Source organism: Coenobita brevimanus, chromosome 53 (genome assembly GCF_032717465.1).
Source record: "Coenobita brevimanus isolate Jiangsu-jjx chromosome 53, ASM3271746v2, whole genome shotgun sequence".
Taxonomy (NCBI): domain Eukaryota; kingdom Metazoa; phylum Arthropoda; class Malacostraca; order Decapoda; family Coenobitidae; genus Coenobita; species Coenobita brevimanus.
Genome location: NC_137006.1, coordinates 1472647 through 1495188, shown reverse-complemented (window position 1 = coordinate 1495188; position 22542 = coordinate 1472647). Strand labels below are relative to the sequence as shown.

The window sequence follows — 22542 nt, the reverse complement described above, 5'->3', positions numbered from 1 at the left end:
AAAAGAAAAACACACACATGGAGAAAACACACACACAAGAAGAGAGGGAAAAACACAAAGAAATGAGGAAAAAAATGCACATAAAGAGATGGAGGAAAAAAAACACACATAAAGAGAAGGGGAAAAAACACAAACACATAAAGAGAGGGAGTAATAAACAAACACACATATAAAGAAGGGAAAAAACATAAAAAGAGACGGAGAAACACAATGGGAGGGAACTATACAACAGAGATAAACACTCAAGAATACGGAAGAAAAACACCAAAAACAGATAATCAGACTGAATGCAATAAATGAAAAAAAATAAATAAAAATAAACAATACGAATGAATCAAGAGAAATTATCATAAGTAACCACATCCAATTAAACAGTAAACAGAATTATTAAATGGAAGAAAGACACGAAGACACTTGGAATATATAAAAGAAAGAAACACACAAGACAGATGAAGACAATGTGAATGAATATGGGAAAGAAAAACATAAAGGGAAAGAAATTAGAATGAAGGAGTCAAAAGAACACAAGGAAGATGAAGACAGAAAGAATATACAAATGGATAAAAAAGTGGAGAAATCAGAAAAAATGAACGTAAGAAAAATACCTATAAAGATATACAATGAATGGAAGGAAAACACACAACAGAAGAACAGAATGAGTAAATGGGAGAAAAAAAACGATGCGGACAAAGCAAAAGAATAAACGGAAGAAAAACAGGAAAGATAAAGAAAAATTAGAATAAATGGATGAAAAACACAGACAAAGCATGAAAGAATAAATGAAAAAATGAAGACAGAAAAAGGGGGAATGAATCTGCATAAAGCAAGTACAAAAGCAATGCCCACACTCACCCCCACCATAGACGACGTCCCGGGCATCCCTTGTAGAAGCTGCGGGTCGACCTGTCCTGCCAACAAGCTCCAAGATGACCCCGGACCGCTGCCTCCTCCTGCTCCTCGGCTCCCTCCCTCCCCCTGGTACCCTCCCACAGCCACTCCCGCCTCCCCACCACTGTACTCTAGGTTGGTGGAGGCTTCCGGGTACCTGGCTGTTTCAGAGTCATTTTCGCTGTACCAGGATGTGGGTTCCTCTTTCACCGAGACCTCCTCCATCTTCACCTGCAGTGGGGAGAGATGGAGGTAGGTGAGAGAATGGAGGGAATGAGAAGCGCTGGAGGGAAGGGCAAGGGATGAAGAGACTAATGGGAAAGTGGAAAGCAAGAGATCAAGAGGAAGTTTCAGGGTATATGACAGGCTTGTATTCTTTTTGGAGTATTGGGTTGTGGATTTTTCCTTCTTCTGGGTGGAGAGATATGAGAAACTGGAGAGAAAAATACTAAGGACAGAAGAGAACAAGGAGAGGGAGAGAGAGAGAGAGAGAGAGATGGGGGGGGGTGGAGTACTGGCACAGATGTAGCACAATTGATCTACAATCAAGAGGACCTGCAAGAGGACCCGGGTTTGCTTCTCAGGCCAGTGGAAATGCTCAATACACTTTTAAAGTTCCAATGTCCCTCTCCACCCAACAGCAAGTACCGGTACAGTAGATACATGACTATATTCTTTTCACTATATCTTGGCCAAAAATTGTTACCTCTCCATCCTCAATGCAAATCTGTAACAACAGATTAATTACACAAGATGATGGAAGTTATGAAGGGCTACGGGAAAGATGTAGAGCCAACGTTTTGTCTTCTTCCACCTCTTGGCTAAATCTACAAGAGAACAAAAATCTGGGTCATCATGATGGGAAGAATATAGAAGTCATATTCTGGTGTATGAAACTACAGACTCCTCTCAAGTAACACACAAACCAATAACACCACACAAAACTACAGACTCCTCTTGACTCACACAAAAACAAACCTGTAACACCAACTACCTCCCTTATGCCCTACACACACACCTTTCCAATATGACCTAGGTCATTGTGGAAAGATTTCCAGACTCCAACCTTTCAGTGACGAGGATAAGAGTCTTGCTGTCATCTATAAATGACTGTATATTCTTTCTCTTCACTTAATCCCTACATGCCGAGCGACAGCACAGGTCGCTGCAAAAGGAATGGACGAAGACTGCCGGATGATGGGAGGAGCCACAAATGCAATAACGCCACAGTTGGAGCTCAATGCCATTTGATCTCGTCACCAATGGGTAGGGAGAGATTCCCACCACCCAACACTACTTAAGTCTTCTCTGTGACTTAGCCAGGTGATGAATGAAGCTTTCTGAAACCTCCTCGTCCGATTCCATTCCCGCCTCACACGGACCCCTTGCCTCATCCACCCCTGCCAAGCTGCTGCCCATGGATACTAGGAAAGGACTCAGTGACAGTGCCATAGGCCATGCCTTGGATGCCACTGTGTCTAGTTTATCTAGTAGTGGAGAAGTTATCACGTTAAGAGCACAGACAAAGTCAGGGCTGCATGCACACGCACAAATATATCCTGCTTCAAGTGCCAGACGTTATTCATCTAGTCCTTACTCTTCAATGTGACCACCTGCAGACCTTAGGATGCTTTCATTTGCATGAAAAGTTGGTGAGTAATATGGTCTTTAATTTGTTTCCCTAACTGCTATGGTACACTTTCCCAGATATGAAGATTTGAAAAAAGGTTATTATTGGAAATATTGCCATAGGGATAGGGTGGCCACACCCAAAACATTCCCGGCATCAAGGGGTTAAAGGAGCATTTGTCCTCCATGCATCGTATACATTAATCCCCTGAATCAAGGTAAGGTCTTTCATAGTTATCATTCTTACTACAGATGATATGTTAGAACTCTTATCATGATGACAGGATTTAACCCCCGCCGCGTTCATCGCCTCATATGAGGCAATATGCAGGCCACCCCTGGCCGCAGTGATAGCCTCACATGAGGCGATGGGTCTCCACGCCATAATTTCAAGCATGAGGAAGCATCACTGGTTTCCATGCGAATGCTGACTCTCCCTCTACACCATCAGATGTGTTGCCAAGCCCTGCCACACCACAACTGCCAAATACCACACACAGTATTTAGTAAATCAGATATGCAGGCTACCCCTGGCTGCATTGACAACCTCATATGAGGTGATGAGTCTAGGTGCCTTAATTTCAAGTACGAGGAAGCATCAGTGGTTTTCAAGGGAACACTGAGTCTCCCTTTACACCACCAGAGGTGTTGCTAAGTTCTGCCACACCACACTTGCCAAATACCACATATTTAGTAATTCAGTTCTCGTTTGTGGCCCAGCAATGGCGGATTCACGCTTGCCTACCTCCCACAGAGCTGACTTACCATCACCCTCACACCCACCCAAGAGGCGTAAATTACAAAAAGACAGGAGTGATGAAAGTCTGAACTCAGAAACACTTGATCTGATGACACAATATCAACTTAATATGAAAAAAAAATTCCTAAAATAATGACTTAGGGAAGGTCATCAGGTTGATAAGAATTAGCATGGGGGGGGGGTAATAAGGCTATATCTAAGCCTCCCCAGAAAAGAAAAAAAATCTGAAACTAAAGAAAAACTAAATGGGTAAGTGAGGCCTGAATACAAAGAAATAAATAGATAAAGACCATACTGACACCACGAAAAAAATCTTGCTGACAATACAATACCTCTGGGGAGCGAGGCACGGTGGTGTTGTCGACATCATCCAGCAAAGAGATTGTATTGTCAGTCTCCGCCGCTTGGTCACCTGATTCTGCTGAAGACGCTGGTGGCTCACTCGGTCTTGCCCTCCCCTCCATCCGCACCCAGCCCTCTCCTCCTCCTCCTCCTTCCCCTCCCCCTGCCCTTACACTCCCACTCTGACTACAGGGCTGGAGTCTAGGGGCTGGATCAGGCTGGCTGGAGGTTCTGTCAGGATTTTCAGCAGCTTGTCTCGTAGCTGCACTGTCCTCTATCCTCTTGCGCTTGTTCTCTCTTGCCTCATCCTCATGGGGTCTCTTAGTTTCCCTGGCTGATGGTTTAGGTGGAGCACCGGAGGTAGGTTCCGCCAGCCCCTTTATTCTCAACGCCTCTGCAGCTTTCATCAGCGTTGTGAGTTCAGACTGTAGGACGTTTATCTCCCCAAGGTACATGTAGTTCAGCAGCGCCTCCAGGTCTTTGTGAGTGACATTGGCCACAACCACCACCGGGTTTTTACAATTGGTGTGTTCAAACATCTGGTCAAAGAAGTCACTGCAGGTGGACAGGACCAGCCTGTGAGCCGGATAGAAGCGACCATCACAGGCCAACGTCACGTCTGTGTATACCCCCTGGAATGAGACAAAACAAGAGATCTGTCTATAACTATTTATTACCCCAGACCTTAATCCCACAAGGGGTGGGCACAAACAAATCACCTCCATGTCACCCTGACATTAGGTTGCCTTCTCTCCAACTCACACATCCTCTCTCTCTTACCTCTCTCTACCCCATCCCTCCATTTCAGAAATGCTTAATATTACTGTATATCACTGACCCATTGGAACTGATGCCTTATTTAAATTTCACTGTATTCATCTCATCCTAACTTTTTTATATACTGAAAGGTACCTGAGGGTCATATCTAACCTCTTCAGTTCAAAAATCTCAACAAACCTGAACAAAAATATCTGGTGATAGCAAGACCATAATCAAAGCATGTCATCAGATTTTTTTTTTAGACTCTGGGCATTTACAAGTCTGCTTCTTAAGACCTATCACTCCTCTTACTCACCACACACCTTCACATGTCACCACTTCAGTGCTAATACCAAATGTCTATATTTAATACATGTTAGGGGTGTTTAATTCAGGACTGATATTGAAATACTAGTGGGTGTTTTTTTTTTACTATGTCACTGGGTCTTGCGGAAGATTAGTGAAGTCTGCTTCAATGAAATTCAAATACTGTAACAACATTATTTCCTGCTTCTGCCTGAGAACAAACTCACACCCTTTCAAACTGCAGACTACTTCCCCAAGCACATGACCACAATTTCTCCATATTTTCATTTGATGCTGCTCTGGATTCAACATTTACTTGCTTGAGAGACGGAAATAAGAGGTTATTGTCCTTGGCTCGTTATCTCCAGTTAAGGAGGGTCCCTAACACCTCTTCCTTGGCAATTTATTTTTGGATATCCCTTGTTAATATCTTTTATAAATTACTTATGCTGAGTTTGGTGATATTAAAATGAGTTATGTTACACGAGGATGTTCTGTAGGGTAACATAGGTAAAATAAGTCACTTAAGAAAAGGTGTTGGGGAGCTTTCTCAACCAACAGGAATACCCTCAATCAAGAACCAACAGCATATTTATCTTTTGAAAATATAGTTACTTAAAAGTACAGCAGTTTTTTACCTGCACACATCCAGCACAAGAAAAAAGTGTTGATGTTTTATATTCTGCGGATCTGACAAAGTAACAAATGAATACCTGGATGTCTTAAGTCCAAGGAATAGTTAGGGTACATTGCTCATAATGCCTCTCATGGAAAAGCAACTGGTCATTCTTGCCCAAAATGTCTGGAATGGGTAACCTAGTCCTAGGTCTTATGCTCCTCAAGCGGCAATAAATGGATAGACTAGGTAGTTACAGTACAGTATCTGACAGTGAAGTGGAGATGAGATTTCTGCAGCCATGAATGATTTACTCTAGTCAATACTGATGTGACCAATTTCACCATGTATTCTTGCTGATAGTTCTCTTACATTTATGCTTTTGCCTCCCATTACCAGATCCTATATAATGTACAGCGATCCCTTGGATATCGCACATAAGTGGTATAAAAAAATAGTGCGTGAAAACAGAATTGCGCAATAACAAAAGCACAGAACCTATGAGAATGATCGTAATTGGTACTAGGCAACCCAAGTGCAAGCCCAAATGTTCCCATTTATTATAATCTAGATCCACTACATACATACATGAGTAAAAACTGTTATGGTAAGCACCAGAAACAAACACACGTATGGTTAGGTTATTAGATAGTAATGAACAGGACACAACAAAGAAAAAAACATACCACTGACAGACCTGACATGGACACGAACTAATGGGTTCTGAGGCTTGGGGGTGGAAAGTTAATTGTCTCCACCACCTGGGATTAACTTTCCGAGTAGGGCCTCATCTTTGAATCCCTAAAAGCCATCAGAAACCACAGATTTCACTCTTGCTGTGATAACAAAAACCACTATAACCAAGTGTGTGATAACCAAGGGATCATTGTACTGCTTCTAGATGACAACAACAACACCGTCGATGATGTTGATGATGATGATAATGATAAAGACAATGACAAAAATGATCATGGGGAGGAGTAGGAGAAAATATGAAAATAATAATGATGATGATACTGACTAATAAATGTGACAACATGTGCTTCTCTTGACTCACCCTTCTCCTGACAGAAGAGAGCATACTGAAGAACGTCTGGCCATGGTCGTTCCACCGCAGGGAGAGTAGACCCCCATCCATCCTTCACACACCTCAACTACTGAAAAGAGAAAACACATTCACACACAGTTTGAAAATGACAAGTGTACAGCCATACAACAATTATATCTTGCTATCAGAGTGTCTCCATTCCCTCCCCTTCTTTTCCATGCTAAATCTATTCCTGCTGTTTACCTCCCTCCCTGGTGCTGGAGAGGGATGCCTTCACACGGTGGCACAGATGTACCAATGTATCGGTATCGGTGATATCAGCCCATTTTTAGAGTATCGGTATTGGAATCAGTATCGGCTGATTTTCTGCTGATACTACCGATACTTAAAAGGAATTTTGTGTGTAGCATATCACTCACTGGAAGTTATTTTCTTAAACAGAATCTGGATGTTTTATAGGGATGAAAAATAAATTATTGGTAATATCCAATTACTTAGTATCATATTATTTTGAGCACATGGTGCATGGTAGTTTAATGACAAACACGGAAAAAAAAAAAAAAAAAAGTCCCACGAGTAAGGGCAAAAGCCTAATAGATTGGTCTCCATTGCACTGGTATCGGTATCAGTAGTAGTATCGGTATTGGTCCAATTTTGTGGTATCAGCATCAGTCAAAATTTTGGTATCGGTACATCTCTACGCAGTGGCACCGATATAACTGAGCTACTCCTCTGCATGGCTTTAGAAATCTCTCTCACCTCCCACCCTATCCCCCTTAAGGAGGATGGTGGACAGCTGGATTGGCCTAAGGATAAATCTCCCTACAGTCCACTGGGTCACATTTCAGTGAATCTGGGGCTACAAGTACTCCTACTACTACCACCGCTCTCCTTCCCTTCTTTCTCCCTCACCACCTACCACCCCCCTTATTTCCGACACCTGATCCTCTCCTCTCCCACCTCTTCTCTTTTTTCCCACACCTAATCATGCCGCATCCCTTCCTTCATTTTCCTTCATAACAACTCCTTCCCTCCCTTTCCTACTCATCTCACTGTACAGGTTCTGTCTCATACATAAAGAGGGACCTAGTACAGTCAAAACTGTTCTACCTCTGCAATAAACAACTTTTTCAAATGTGGCTATAATTCTTACAGTAACATGGTACATCTGTCCTTAGCTGACAAAGATCCCTAACCTCTTTCAGCTGAGTTGATGGCCATGAAATGTCAGACTGGAGGGTTGATTTGACCTGTAACAAAGGAGACTCACTGCCTCTCATATTTATCATTCATCATAATTCATGCAACCATGACTTGGTACTATATTCAAATCATGGAAATGATAAAGTTACATCACATAAAAACAGATGTACAACAATAACCTTTCTCATATTACCCATGTAAAGTATAGTAAATGGCACAGTACACTGTAAATATTCAAAGCTAGGCTTCCACTGTCTAGAACACTTATGGGTAAGTGAGTGACACAAATCCCTACTGGCACATAAAAAGAATATATATACAGGTAGGTCACGTTATACGACCAGTCGATATACGAGAAATTGATGATACGACCAGGTAAATTAGGGACTATTTTCGTTATATGATCTCGAAAATCCAATGATACGGCATTTAATCTGGGGCGAGGTGGGAGGATTCTAACTCAGTCATCCCAGCAAACGCAGTCACTGCCGTTTTCTCTCAACCTTGGATAGAAATAGTGGGACTGCTCAACTGCAGCGTTGCCAGACGTGCACTAATTATCACAAAATGCAATACTTTGGCACACTTTGTGATATGAGATGGCATGCATGCGATAATGTGATAACTTTCATAATTTCATAATCTGAAAAATAAATTGGGGGTTGCAAATTAACAAGTCTACTGTAAGACTAGTACAATGGTAGGATTTAGTAACTCTTACAATAACCGGTATTATAATCTGGTAGATACTTAACGGTTTAACAAATTCAATAATGTTAATTAATCACTCCACATATAAATATATTAATTCCACAGTAATTACCGACTTACGTGAAGTAATGCCTTTGTTTATGAGTGCGATAATTTTGATCAAAGAGCGATAATTTCAACGTGCTGGGTACGATAATATGGGTTTGGGAATCTGGCACGGCTGCTCAGCTGGCGACTGCCAGCTTCCCACCTCCAACACAACATAACCACCTATAGATGAGTGTTATGCATGTTTTATATATTTAATTAATGTGCAGTCATGTTATTTGCATACTATTTGCTCTTTCGGGTTGCTTTTCTACAGTTCAGTAATATAGATACAGTATGTCTGTTGCGTTTGGTATCGTATATTTTAGCTTGAAAACTTACCTTTGATGGGGTCCTTGAACCCAACCAATATTTTACCATTAGTTACGTGTTTCATTATACAAGAATTCATTACACGACTATGACAAATGGAACCTGACTGCTCGTATCTTCGGGACCTACCTGTATATACTTCATATTTTTTCTGTCTCTGGACTGTTTCATTGAGCTTTGGAAGGACCTTTACTACTCCTGAGGTAAACCCCTTCAATATGAGGATATGGGAAATTCCAAGGCTAAATATGCTCCTTCCTGAACCTCTTACAGGTCAATACACCACAGGGTATCATCACACCTGAAACGACAAGCAACCAGAAATACAGGGCATAAGGTGACTAAATAACTAGCTACTGTAATACCAAAATAATAATAATATTAATAACAATAATAATAATAATAATTTTAAAAAAGGAAGTGACATCACAGGGATCTGGCACTGGCACTGGATAAGTCACAGTAGCACAAGCCTGATCTGCAGGCTGCTACTACATACATACCGTATTTTCTACTCACGTTTTATAAATTATCTACTGGTATTATAACTTATTGGAGTGATGTTTTACTGACAAAACACATGGTAGCTGTGCAACCTGGCATATTTATTGGTCAACTGACACAATGAAAATAAAGTTAGTGTTAAATGTGATCCTGTGCCAACACTTCTGTCAGCATCAGGTTACTTTTGTGAAGAGCATATTTCACTGCACTTGATTTAAACCATGTTTTGAGCATAAAATGCTATATATTTAAGGGTAATAATTAAGATATTATCCACTGTTAGGCTATATTTCAGGGTAATAATTAAGAAATTATCCCCCTCAGTCTATCTCAAGATACACATTTCAAGGAAAATGAGTGTGAATTCTGAGGCATAAACTGGCCTAAATATGTACCAGTTTGTTACTGTCAATATCCAAAAAAGCATTCATAAGTAACATCATATTGTCAAGATCTCGTACGGCAAATATTCTTTTATATTTGGGATAACGTCATTTACTATCAGGAAAAGACAAATGCTACCATACAAACATGACTGTCCTGCAGAAAAGGCAAGGATTTTGCTGACAAGAACCACCAATGCCACAATCCATAAAGGTATTCAATTTAAGAAAAAAAAAAAAAAAAAAAAAAAACAGCAATAATGGTCTTTGAAACTGTTCTCTGGAAGTAAGGAGACTGTTACTCACGAATGGCAGAGCAAGTAACACCCTGGCAGCCATCCTGACACTTCAGATTTTGATTTGTAAATATCCAGAAGAAAAATGCCTTTACAAGCTAGGCCAGGTTAATGTGGGTTGGATACGGCTGTTCACAGTAATTTGTTACCTTAATTTTGGTCACATTCTGTCCTGCTCACTTTTAGAAATTTTAGTTGATATTCAGGATACTTTTTAAAATGTCAAGACACCAAAGTCCTCAGATATTATCGGATATCAATATGCTGGATTGTTCTACGTCAATTTTCATCTGTGACATTTCTCACACAGGTTAAAAGTAAGCAAGGTATTGTGGGGTCAGTGAGATGGTGGTCTATTTTCGTTATGCCCATTCAGGGAAATGTGTTTTTATTTCTCAGTGGTGTGTTTTGGTCAAAGCCAGTATCAGAAAGGAAGGAATAATGATGAATTAGCACCAAGCCATAATAAGGCTAGGCTATATGGGACTGCATGAGTAGAGGGAAAATAAAGGCCAGAAGAAATGCAGAAATATCAAGACAAGAGGTAGGACAGAAGAGCAGAAAAGGACAGTAAGGATAGAAAAACTGGAGACAAAAATGCCCCTTCTGGTCACCTCTTATGACAAGCAGGGATACTGGGGATGTAGTCTTTCCCTCCCTCCCCAGGAGGCAGTGGTACCAGGAATGCTTTTGTTTTTGGTGGTGCATTATGGTCCTGATTTCAACCAATCACAAGGCAGGCATTGGTTTGTCTCATGATTTCAAATCCTGTGTCATAGGCAAGATAGGTGTGTCCCATTTATGGCACATGACTAGAGTAAGGTTGGAAACTTATCAGTTATGCTCAAATATATGGGTTTCAGTAAACTGGAGTCTTGGTATGTTAATGCCTACAATGGCTTGTAAATCGTATGTAAGTTTATTTTCACCATAAAAAGGCTATGGCTAGAAATCATGGCTTTTCCCTTGTTTTAGTAAAGTTATGCAATCTCAGGTACCAGTATGACTTCTGATGAAATTGTTTTTCCTATGGTTATTTTATGCTTTGACCAAATTTTACTTTAAAAATCTGGGGTGGGGTCAGCTGGTATAAGCCTGGAAACTGGTAATATGGTGAAAGATTTCACGGAGAAATTCTTCCAAAACATAAAAAGGAAAAAATCGGAGAATATAATAATTTCATCAGAATCCAATTTTGGGATTTGTATAAACTTAGTCACACTTAACCCAATCCATCGTAACACTGGGGCGGTGCTGTGTTGCTTACACTTATACACCATACAAAAGTTTTCTGACAAAATATGTTTGGCTATACAGATGAGGCTTTTTTGTTTTGGACTTGTTTGAAAGTGTCTGAAGCCTTCACACAATACCATCAACCAAAAATGAAGAAGTAATGTGTATGAAACTGTATAACCTACATGTGACTGAACAAAATGCAGTGTATCTTTACTTAACCCTCTCAAGGTCAAAATTAGTGTTCTATACATTGTCAGGCTACTCAAGTTAATGCCAAATTATTTTCCACTGGTTTTGTCATAATATTTACGTCACTATCCTCCGTCTAGTATTCTACCCCAACTAATGCCACACAAATGTATTCAACTGGGCATCTGGGTGACTGACAAGGCTAAGCGCCCATTGAAAATTTTTTAATAAACTAATGTATTGTAATTGTACATTTCCCCCCGTCTGCTAACCTTTATCCACATACAAGCTCCCCTCCAAAGCTGACATAGACCCCAAGTCCACATACTGTACTTGGTGTGACTGTCCGTGATCTATCAATGGCTGGAAAGGCTCGGGGGAATATGCAATAATGACGTGTGCCTCTGTACCTACTTTATCCAGGCGTAAACCCACCTCTCCCCGATGCACAGCAGGTGTAAGGCTCCTCTACACTTCCCTCCTTCTCTACGGACGACCACTGGCCACGGACAGCATAAATAATCATAAAAAATTCCTCAGACGCACACGGCCTGACCAGGTTTGTTGTGGCCTGGGTGTTTATGCCTACCTTAGGGGGTACGAGCAATGAGTGTTCCAAACCTCAAAACTAAGTATGTTACCATATATTTTCATGTCTGTAGGAAAAGAAGATAAACATTCGCTTCATTTAACAGTAGAAGGACCTTACCATTTCAATTCATACTCTTCAGGACTAGTTTGTTTCCTGTATTTTTCTACTTCCAGGGTGATAAATTACCTTTTCCTGCTGAATTTCCCACTGTTTTTATTATCACGTTCTTTATGCCATGCCTACGACTGTCTGTCTTACTCGTACTGTGCTCTATAGTATGCAGGGGCAATCTCCACAGCGAGCGTGTGACTTTGGCCGCCATATTGAAACACCACACTCATCGCCTCCACTAACTCTATTTGGCTGTTGCTTCCATCAGGTGCGCAGTTGGCCATGGCATTATATTTTAGCTGCGCAGTGGACCATGGCTCTATATTTTCCGGATTCATCGGCTGATTTCAAAAGGCGTAGTCGTCAGGTGTGGTGCATAAACTTCATCAGCGCGCCCCTGTTCTTATATTTTATTTACCCTTTTTATTCCTTTTATTTAGCACTGGGTGGGGGTGGACTACTTCACCAGTGACACTAAGTAACACACACACATACACACAGTACAGTACATACAATAAGTCTGAGATCATTATTCAAGCTGGGAGGCAACATGGAGTTGCATAATAGATCAGCATTTGCTCCAGGTGTCACATCTAAGATAAAATTATGCTCATCAATACACCTCTAAAGTCTGAACATATTACAATAGTATTATGTGCCAGTAGTAGTTGTTGTTAAGTAACCCCAGTCTGTTTGGCCAAACACTGCCTTCAACCACAGGCAAGCAACTGTCCCTGTAAGGATGTCCTTCCTGTTCAGTGAATGGATGTTCCCACGTGGCAGACAGTGTCTTGCCACAGCATGGCTCAGGGAAGAATGTGGAGGTATGGTTCCTAGATGGATGCCACATTTGCGTCTGTCCACCCAGCTTACAAGGGCACCATAGTGGGTTCAACATCACCCTTATATTCGGTTATACGGTTAGCACCTAACACTGTGAATGATTTCTTGGGTTACAGGAAACCATTAGGCTTGTCACTCAGTGTAGGGCCACCTGAAGTGGAAAGAACATTAAAAAGGGACAAGAAAGATGGGAGAAATGGGAAGGAAGGAAGGCAGATACAAGTACAAAAAAATGATAAAGGTGATCGAAGAAGTAAGCAGCACTACATCGAGTGGATGTTGGTTGCCACCACCTACCACCAAGTAGGATGAGTAGTAGTTGTAAATCCAGGCTTATATGGATCTGAACCAAGTGGTCCGCAGACTGAAGTTGGCCATTTCCAGCATCCAACCATCCTCCTTTTGAGTGGCAGGGAGGAGAGTTTGGGAGGTACACTCTTATATAACCAGACAGCATCACCACACAGTCATTTTGGTGCCACCACATGAAGGCATCCCTGTACTGCACCAAATTTTACCGTCAGAGGGTTGAAAACAACATATGGTGCAAGTAAAGAGAATTATACTGAAATCTTTTAAAAATTTATTAGAACATTGGTTGTATAAACTGTACATATTCTTTGCTTTATAAAAGCACACTTGGGCATCTTACATTAAACATTCATATGTATAAGAGAGGCTCATTCATCATTCACTGGGAAATTAGATTAAAGTAGATACAAGAGATTCGGGTGAGGGAATATGTTTAACGAGGCAGTGTGTGGCTGGCTAAGGGGTGGGGAGGGAGGGGGGAGGCAGTGACAGAGGTTTAAGTAGAAATTTGTGCTGATGTATCCCTTTGTATGCTAACGAAAAGTTCTCCCACTGTCCTACCTTCTCTTTTCTTGTTTCTTGGATCCACCTTACCCTATCCTTAGGTGGGAAGAAAGATCTGAATGACGAGGACGATTAGTAATGATAATTTGGGGGGGTCACCATTTTTCACAGCGCTGGATAAAAATTAATGAAAGGAAGGCCTGGAAACATAAGCACTTCTCACTGTAAGACGTGTGCAGATATAAAAATACTTCCTGTTAATGGCAAAGGAATTATATGCATGAAAATATGCATCACTGACATCAAAGCAACAATTATGAGCAACTTTGGCTAAAAACTTTAAAGTTAATGACAAAAGGAGGAAAATAATATGAAACGAAGAAGAATATGTACACTGTATGTTGAAGTACCTGTACACAGACAGAGAGAAAAGTGAAGTTTATCCGAGACATATCGTAACTTAAGTGGTGTGAGTAAATAAGATGAGTTTGTGTGTCGCAAAGTGATCCTAGTACAGTATACCTGGCTGGTATATTTAGGTTACCAATGACTTAGCTTATTATGTACACAGGATCAAAAAACATGTGTGCACACTTCACACAAATCAATCTGACACCATAAATATGACTGGCTAGTGCAAAATGCCTGATGAATCTTCTCCACACTGACACTTTAGCTTTCATAAGATTGCCATATGCAGTATTACTTCCTTGTGACAGTTCCTAGTAAATATTGTTAACTAACACACATTTAGTGTGATCCTAAAGAAGAAGGCTACCCTACTTTCAGACAGGTAACAGAAAATCATGTGAAAGTACTGTAATATCATAATAAGAATCATCATCATCCAGACTTCTTTTTACCGCCCAAGGATGAGGTGAAGCAGAGTCCATAAGTACTACTAATAACAACACTGTGACCTGTGGTTCTCCCTCCCCCACTGCTCAGCCCCACTGCCTCCCAGAGCAACGACACAGACTCACTTAGTGACACGTTCAAGGGAAGACTTGGTATTTGGGAAGATCATTGGATATTTGCTCCTTCGGTCCAAGAATGTATTTTTAGTTTGATTCTTGCTGCCTCCAGACGACTTTATGCAGCTCAGGAGCGACTTTTCACACTGGAGGGTTTCAATACAGCCTTCATTAACCCCTTCACTGTTTTGAGATGAATATAATTACTGTATCAGGGGAGACTATTTGAAATGGGAGGGGTGGATACAGACTTCGTTAACCCCTCCCTACTACAGGATGGTTTAAAGTTGGATAAAATAATTCTGTAGTAGCAAGAATAAAATTTAAGGTCTACATCATCAGAAAAGGTTGACCCACTTACTAGAATAACATTTTTAAATTTTACTCTTGCCACCTCCAGACAACTTTATGAAACTCAGGAAGGAGGCCACTATATTTCTTTCACTTTAACTTGGCTCGGAGTTTTGTCCTTTTGCAGCTTAATTCATGTAGCTTAGTGACGGAAAAAGGCAATGCTGTGGCTCTACATCCCTTCCATATCAATTTTTTGTGACTAGGACCATATTCCAATGTTACATCTCATCATTAAACATGGAGGGATGGCAATTTTAGGCCAAGTTAGAGTAAAATGGATACAGCAAAGGGGTTAATGAACTCATCTGTTTTGAAAAGACTGTCCTATGCTGAATAAAATAACCTCGAGATAGAAAATATAAAATGTAATATACATCACTGGAATGAAGGAGTTACAATGTTCAAGGGATGCCATCACATGGTATATGGTATTATGATAAAGCACATATTCATGCTAATAATTATAATAGTAATAAAATAATAATAGTAATAATCAGATTAATAACATATTCAATAATGCATACTGAAAGCACCAACAAAAGTCATACATAAAAATGGTCAAAAACTTCACCATCAACAACAAAATAGAGAGATACGAAAACATCTTTCAAAAAAAATGCCTTATGTCATAAAAATTTTTCCCCAAGAAAAGTTTTTGACCTGAGTAGATTATCTTAGGATTATTAAAAGATTGTCTGTGACTAGCTTGCATGAAGACCAAGGCATAACAAGACTCCTGCCCATCACCACTTCTCTCATGGATACAAGGCAGGAAGGAGTACAGTACAGAGGTTAACCCTTGTTGTTATAACCCATGGAACTGCAGACTGAAGCTGCCCTTTTTCCTGCAGTCTACTAACTTCATTTTTGGTGAGAGGGAGATAGTTGAGGGAAGTTTGTATAACCAGGCCATGGAGCCACCTATCTGTAACAGTGCCACCACATGAAGGCATCCCTCTTCTGCACCGGTTAACCCCATAAAGCCAGGGGATGTCTCTTATCTTAGTCCATCCATATTACCTCCTGTCTCGCATATCCTCATTATCACCAGTCTTGTATTTTACAAGATAGGACTACACTGGTTAATGCTTTGAATCCACGTGACATCCTCTTTTGGTCTATTCCTACTGATACTTGCCTCTTATGTTTACCTTTGGAGAGCCTATGTCCTTCTTATTCTTTCAAACATCTTACTTATTTAGCTTTTGAGTGTTTTTCCTTTTTATTCTTTCAAACATCTTTTATTTGACTTTGGAGAGCCCAAGTCCTTTATTCTTACAAACACCTGACATATTAAGCTTTTGAGCCTATGTCCTTCTATATTCTCTATCTATCTATCTATTTCCTTTAGCCACTGTTCTGCTTCTTATTTTTTTACTATCCTGTACCACCTCAATCAATCATATGATACCACACTTCCCTTTTTATGGAATCCCCATACTGAAGCGATGGCCATGGTGCAGCTGATGCATTTTATGGACTAGAAGGAAAACCAAGTGCCAAAACCAGCTAATTACTCTACTGTACTTCCCAACAGTTGCTGGAAACTGTGGGGAAAACGGAAATTCAAGAGGTGTAATAAGTGTCACAGCCTAGACCTTGACTCTATATACTTATGGCTGAATGTTTCCTGTCTGACTACCATATTTCATTTAGCTTCTGAGAGGGTTACATATCATTACATATCACTTTCATTAACCCCTCCACTACTACATATTCTCCTAATCTGAATAAAATAAATTTGACACAGCAGGAAAACGTATAAAAAAAGACGTCACCAAACCTCACACTGGCAACATCCTTATTTAGTCGGCTCTTATTGCTGCCTGAGGACTGTACTTATATCTGGGAAATATTTTATAATGTTTCTAATCCCCACAACGAAGGGATTGGGTGACGGGTGATGCCACACCTCCATACCTGCTACAGTCTAATCTCCCTTGTCATATAGTCGATGGTGACAACTGACTTGCCAATTACAGCTCTCGTTATTACTCACTGATGATCACTTCCTTCATACCAGGCAGACCTTGTTACAAATAAGGTATCCATCACCATCAATGACGTCTAAAATTATCGAACTTTTTTACATATAATTGCTCCTATAAATCTGGAGAACTGGGAAATCAAATTCATAGGTGGCAATGGAACCTAAACGGTGTTTTTTCTTTAATTTATCCAGTGCTAATAATAATAATAATAATTAAAAAAAAAAAAAAAGGAGTCTTTATAACTGAATAAACGAAACAATATAAACGTGCTTATAATGAGGTCTGCGTCTGATGCAATCAATTCAGACTACAAAGAACACTTTACCACAAATGAGAAATATTGTATCTCGGTTATACCTCCCGGGGATTGAACTCGGGCTTGTAAACAAAGATGTAATGCTCCGAAACTTGGCCATGTACCTCTGTCGCAGGTCTCCAGTCGTCTTACGCTTGTTAAGTCAGATGGAGACTGCATAAATGTACTCTTCTTGGCAATCTCGGTGGCAGCTGTTCTTGCTATAAAATCAAAATCCTATGAGGCATAACAGTATCAAACTAGTGGCAGCCATCATCCCCCATACATAAAGTGGTCCATATATAATGCTCCTCTTCCATTCATTCCCCCAGGCAATTTTTCTTGTGTTGCTGAAATGGCTTAGTCAGCATTACCAGAGTCTGTCCTGCACCCTTTCTTCATTTCCTATGTGCCACATCTATTCCCACACCAGCAGACTAAGCCATCCCCACAACACATCAAGTACCGCCAGGTGAGTTTCTGGTGAACTGCCATCCACAGATCACTTTGTATAACTCTCCAAAGCTGATTTTTTTTTGTCACCTACTCTGCACTATGAAAAGTTGGGACATGAGTCACTGGAAAACAGAAGCAGTAGCAATGTAACACAATGGGAGTTATTTATAGGGACAACCTGCATCACCCTACTGGTACAATAAAAGTACTGTAGCTTGTTTCTCAGTAGCTGTTGTTAGGGTATTCACTGTAGCTTCTGTCTTTTTTGGCTGCATTCTCGCCAGTTGAGGAGGCTCCATAGTATCTCATGCTTACCAGCTTATTTCTGCATACAGCACAATACTAATGTCTTCTACGTCATATATGTAATGTAGGTCAGTCAGTAATGAAGTACTATATAGGAATAATGGAGTATAAAAAGCCAAATAATCTGGTGAAATTGAGGTGTTAAAAAGCCTCCTAAATTCGTGCAAAAAAGGACGTTTGACTGCAACAACTTCAGCTCAACAAAATAAACACAGCCTTGTGTTAGTCAAAATGAAAATCCAGAAAAGACCAAAGCAACAAAAAAGTGACAATTTATCATCTACAAAAACTCTTTCAAGTTCGCAAACTCGCCTACCGTTAGTCTGCACATGTCCACAACGTTGTCAGTTTTTTCTCCATCATTTACCAATCCTGCAATGAGTTTCTGTGCTTAGTTCTGATGTTATGCTACTTCACTTAAAAGCTCAAAAACGCACAAGTCTCTCACAGCATCCTTACATCCCTCACACCATCCTGAAGCCTGAAGTACAATAGAGGTATTATTTGAGAGTATCACACTTGGTATGATTTGCTTTGGTGACATAATTTACTGAGACTAGGCTCTTCATATCCAAAATACAGGGTGGCCCAACCAAAATGCTCCCCTGCCACTCTGCTGGATGATGATTTCTTGTGTGTTTCATGGATGGTTTGGTCAGTGTTAACAGTGTCTATTCTGCATCATTTATAAATTTCCTACTTCCACTGCCACAAACATGCCCACACCAGCAGAGTGAGCCAGCCCTGCAGTACATAAGATACCCAAAGGTGAGTTTCTAGTGGAGTGCTATTTACGGAGCCCCCCATATTACAATTCTCCATTGTGACTGACTGTACGTACACTCTCCTCTTGACTGTGTGTACATATTACTCTTGACTGTTCACATCTTCAACATTTCCTTTGTATTGAGATTCTGATGTACAGTATTATTTTTCTCCACAATAAATACACACACACTTCTCACCTCAGCATCTCCAACACTTGCTTTGTGATAAATGACACTTCACTCACAACTGCTCCAAAATCCTCCACCCCATCACTGTGTTGACATATTAGTTCAGTCTATTTCTGCTGGCCGGTACAGTTGGGGTCAATAACTGTGTCAGATGGCAGGAGAGGAAAGGTCAGTTGGCGTGTATGACTGAGATACAGTTGGAGTCAAAGGCTGTATCAAGAGAATCAGTGGCAATAGAGGTATGTAACTCCACCATCACTGACTGACTGCCATAACTTTTGACCCTCACTGTATTTCCTCAGGCTCTGCATCATAACTTTTGGCTCCTACTGTACCTCCAAAATGATAAAATTCAAGTTAGGAAAGATCTTGAAAGTCTGAAGGGGTTAATAAGGTCTGTCCCTCACTCCTACCCTCCAATTTCATAAAACACTCCTGAACTGCATAAAACTGTACAGAGACAACAACAGCACAAGAAGATATTATGTTTTTTGATCACAGGCTTAAACTCACTGAACATGTGGGTGTTTTATGTGTTATTTTCACTATTTCCTAACAATTCTATTCAGCTTAGGACAAACTTTTGAAAATGGTGGGGTTAGATACAACCTTAACACATCCCTTCAGTACAAGAGGTTTCTCCTAAGTTACATAAATACTGTGGTCTGGTAAATGCAAGTGTAAAATACAAAGGACTAGTAACAGAAGTTAACTAAAGAGGATGCCACCCAGATTCAAAGGATAAATGCTTGCACCTATGGCTGAAAGTTTCTCTTGAGTGACTCGCTACACTTCACTCTCGGCTTGTAGCTTTCCAATCACATGTCGTACCCAACCTCTGGCCATCCTCGGCTCCTCCCCAAGGCTCCCATCTGGCTGGGGGCTTGTGGGTTTGGAGGATGAGAGTGGGGATCCTCTATCACTCCCAAGGGGGCTGGCTGTTCCTAGAGAGGCAGTTTTGGAGGACTCCTGGGTGAGGGAGGGGCCGGGGGAAAGCCGAGGGGGCACCGAGGAAGACCGCACAACAGGAAGGGGATGGTGGGAGGAGGTACTGAGCGGGCACAGTGTGATGGGGCTCTTGATTACAGCTGAAGGGGTGACCAGAGAAGGGGACCTGGTCATCCTGGAGTGCCGAGAGACAAATTCCCCCTCATCCTCCTCTTTACTGTCAGCACCTTCTATCCTGATCTGACATACATCTAGGTCCCTTCGTCTTTCATCCAAGGACTTCAGACCATCAAACATTGGGCTGCCCTGGTTTTCACGGTTAAATCTGGAACACTCCTCCAAGTTCTTCAGCTGCTGTTGGATCAGATTCCCACAGGCCCTTGCTTTTCTCGCTTTCACACTCTCTGGTTTGGCCGGGACGGGAGGCGGAACTTTCTTTGGCTGTGGTGACGGGGAGCTGTTGGTCTTCCTCACCGGTGACTTGCTCTCTTCCCTCTCCACTGGTTGCGATGTGTTCTTAGCTGCCCGGCTGTTGCAAGATGTACCAGCTTTCGAGGGTATTGACAGTGCCGTGGACTTGTTGTGGAAGCGAGGGGTGGGTTTTCTGGTGATCCTACACTTCATACGAGGACTGGTAGGGGATTTGTCCTGGTAGAGGCTGGCTGGGGGGGACTCATTGTCTTCTGGGTCACTGTAAATGGCACTATCACGGAAGATTTCTGTTTCCAAGGCCTCTATGGCTTCAAAAGATCTCTCGTAGTAGCTGTCAGCTGAAGCGTCACTTTCGACAGACTGTGACTCTGGATTCTCCTCTGTTTCCTCCACCACATTGGCCATATTTGGGGCTTCCATGCCCTCCATCAGTTTGGCAGAAGAAGAGGATGACGAGGAGGAGGATGTGAGGATGGAGGAGGAAGATAGGACTGAATCCGGCCTAAAGTCTGACCGAGATTTGCTGTCCGACGGTCTTATTCTTGGCACAGCATAATCAGAGGATTCATTGGTTCCTGCCAGACGAGCCCCAATGCTGGAGCTACCCTGCTTGTGGATGGGTAATGTAAAGTGATTTTCCGTGGGTGACTTGGGTTTCTCAATCTCCTCCGCGCGTATCTGCTTGATACGTTCCTTCAGTGTCCTGGTGCACTGTCTGGCCATGTTGTACACCATCCTACTTGTTTTCTTATCCATACTCTTGTCCAGTTCATTATCCAGGGATAAATTAAACACTGACCCAGATGGCTCTGATATACTCTTACTTCTTGGACTAGTGATTTTATTGAACACAGTTTTAAAGGATGATTTGTTTGTGGATTTGTAGATCTTGTGCTCTGGGTGGACACTAAGAATATTGTCCATACTCATGTGGGGTGTCATGGAGTAGTCAGTCAAATTGTCCTCAGTCTCATACGGGAAGCGTTCGTGTCTGCTGTCCTGGTGGCGTGGCTGATTGAGGTAATGTTCAAGGGCACTCAAGCTCACCTCATTGGAGTTGTAGATGGCTATGGTCACCGGTCGTTCTCGAGGACTGCCCCGCTGTTCGTCCCTCACCCATATATCACCAGAACTGTCATTAGCAGTTGGGGTCACGCTAGGCTGCACCGGCACCTGTAAGGGGATCTCATACAAGGCTTCACTATTGAGGCACTTGTCGATGGAGAAGGACTGGGCTCGACGCAGCTTTGGTTTATCGCTGGTTGTTGGAGAGGGTGACGGGGAGAGTCTGGACTGCTGGGAACTGATGCTCAGTCTCTTCTCAGGGCTCCTGCCCCTTATGGAACTCCAGATATTGAGCAGGTTGTCATAGTTTGACACCACTCTCTTATTCTGGCCCTTTTTAAAACTTAGATCTGACGAAGACCTCCTAACTGGCTTGTACTTTTTATCATCCAGTCCAGACTTGGGTTCAGTGGACTGGTGAACTGACATGGCACTGCTGTACACACTCTGACATTCACTGCTTGATAGGTTTGTGCTGCCATTGTGTGTGTTGCACTCCTCATCATACTTGTTGAAATAGAAATCCACATAATCCGCCACATCCTCTTGCCTCAGGGTGCTGCCCCCATCTGAGCTGTTGTACGACTTCATCCCTTTCATCGGGCAGTCGTCGTTGTCTGTGTCTGAAGTCTCATACGTAAAGGGCTTCTTGCGGGTCAACTGCCGGCGCTGTTTGCTTAGAAGGAGTTTCTGTAGATGAAGATTGTGTTGCAGAAGCTGACTCACAATCTCCTCCAGGTTCTCCCCACCCTCTGTATCCCCACCCTCCTCATCCTCCCTCTCGTTCTCCGACATCGACAATCCATCACCTGACGCCTGAAAAGATGGATATGGGCTATAGTGAAGTTTCTGAGTAGCAATATGATGAATTTTGTTCATTCTGTAGTAGTAGCTGCAACCCCAGGCTCATGTAAAACTGCCCTGCTGAAGGTCACTAGCCTCCTTTTGGAAGGCAGGGCAAGAGTTGAGGTATGTTTGCTGTTGTCACTCAAACCCAGTCCATCTGATCAAGCAGACTTGCTGACAGCAGGTAAGCAACCGCCCCTGTGTCCCATAGGTTCCCCACACCTTTTATGTTGTCTGTGCATCTTAATGTGGCATGTGGTGTGC

General features: G+C 41.7%; 1 protein-coding gene across 1 annotated transcript in view; it reads right to left on the bottom strand.

Annotated features, from left to right (window-relative positions):
* Window positions 1-19531: 19531 nt before the first annotated feature.
* LOC145400700 (uncharacterized) overlaps window positions 19532-22542 on the bottom strand; it is a 90957-nt gene continuing 87946 nt past the window's right edge. Inside the window, exon 15 of the mRNA XM_080273136.1 lies at window positions 19532-22248. Coding sequence (XP_080129262.1) covers window positions 19774-22248 — 2475 coding nt within the window. The 3' untranslated portion in view covers window positions 19532-19773. The remainder of the gene's footprint in view (window positions 22249-22542) is intronic.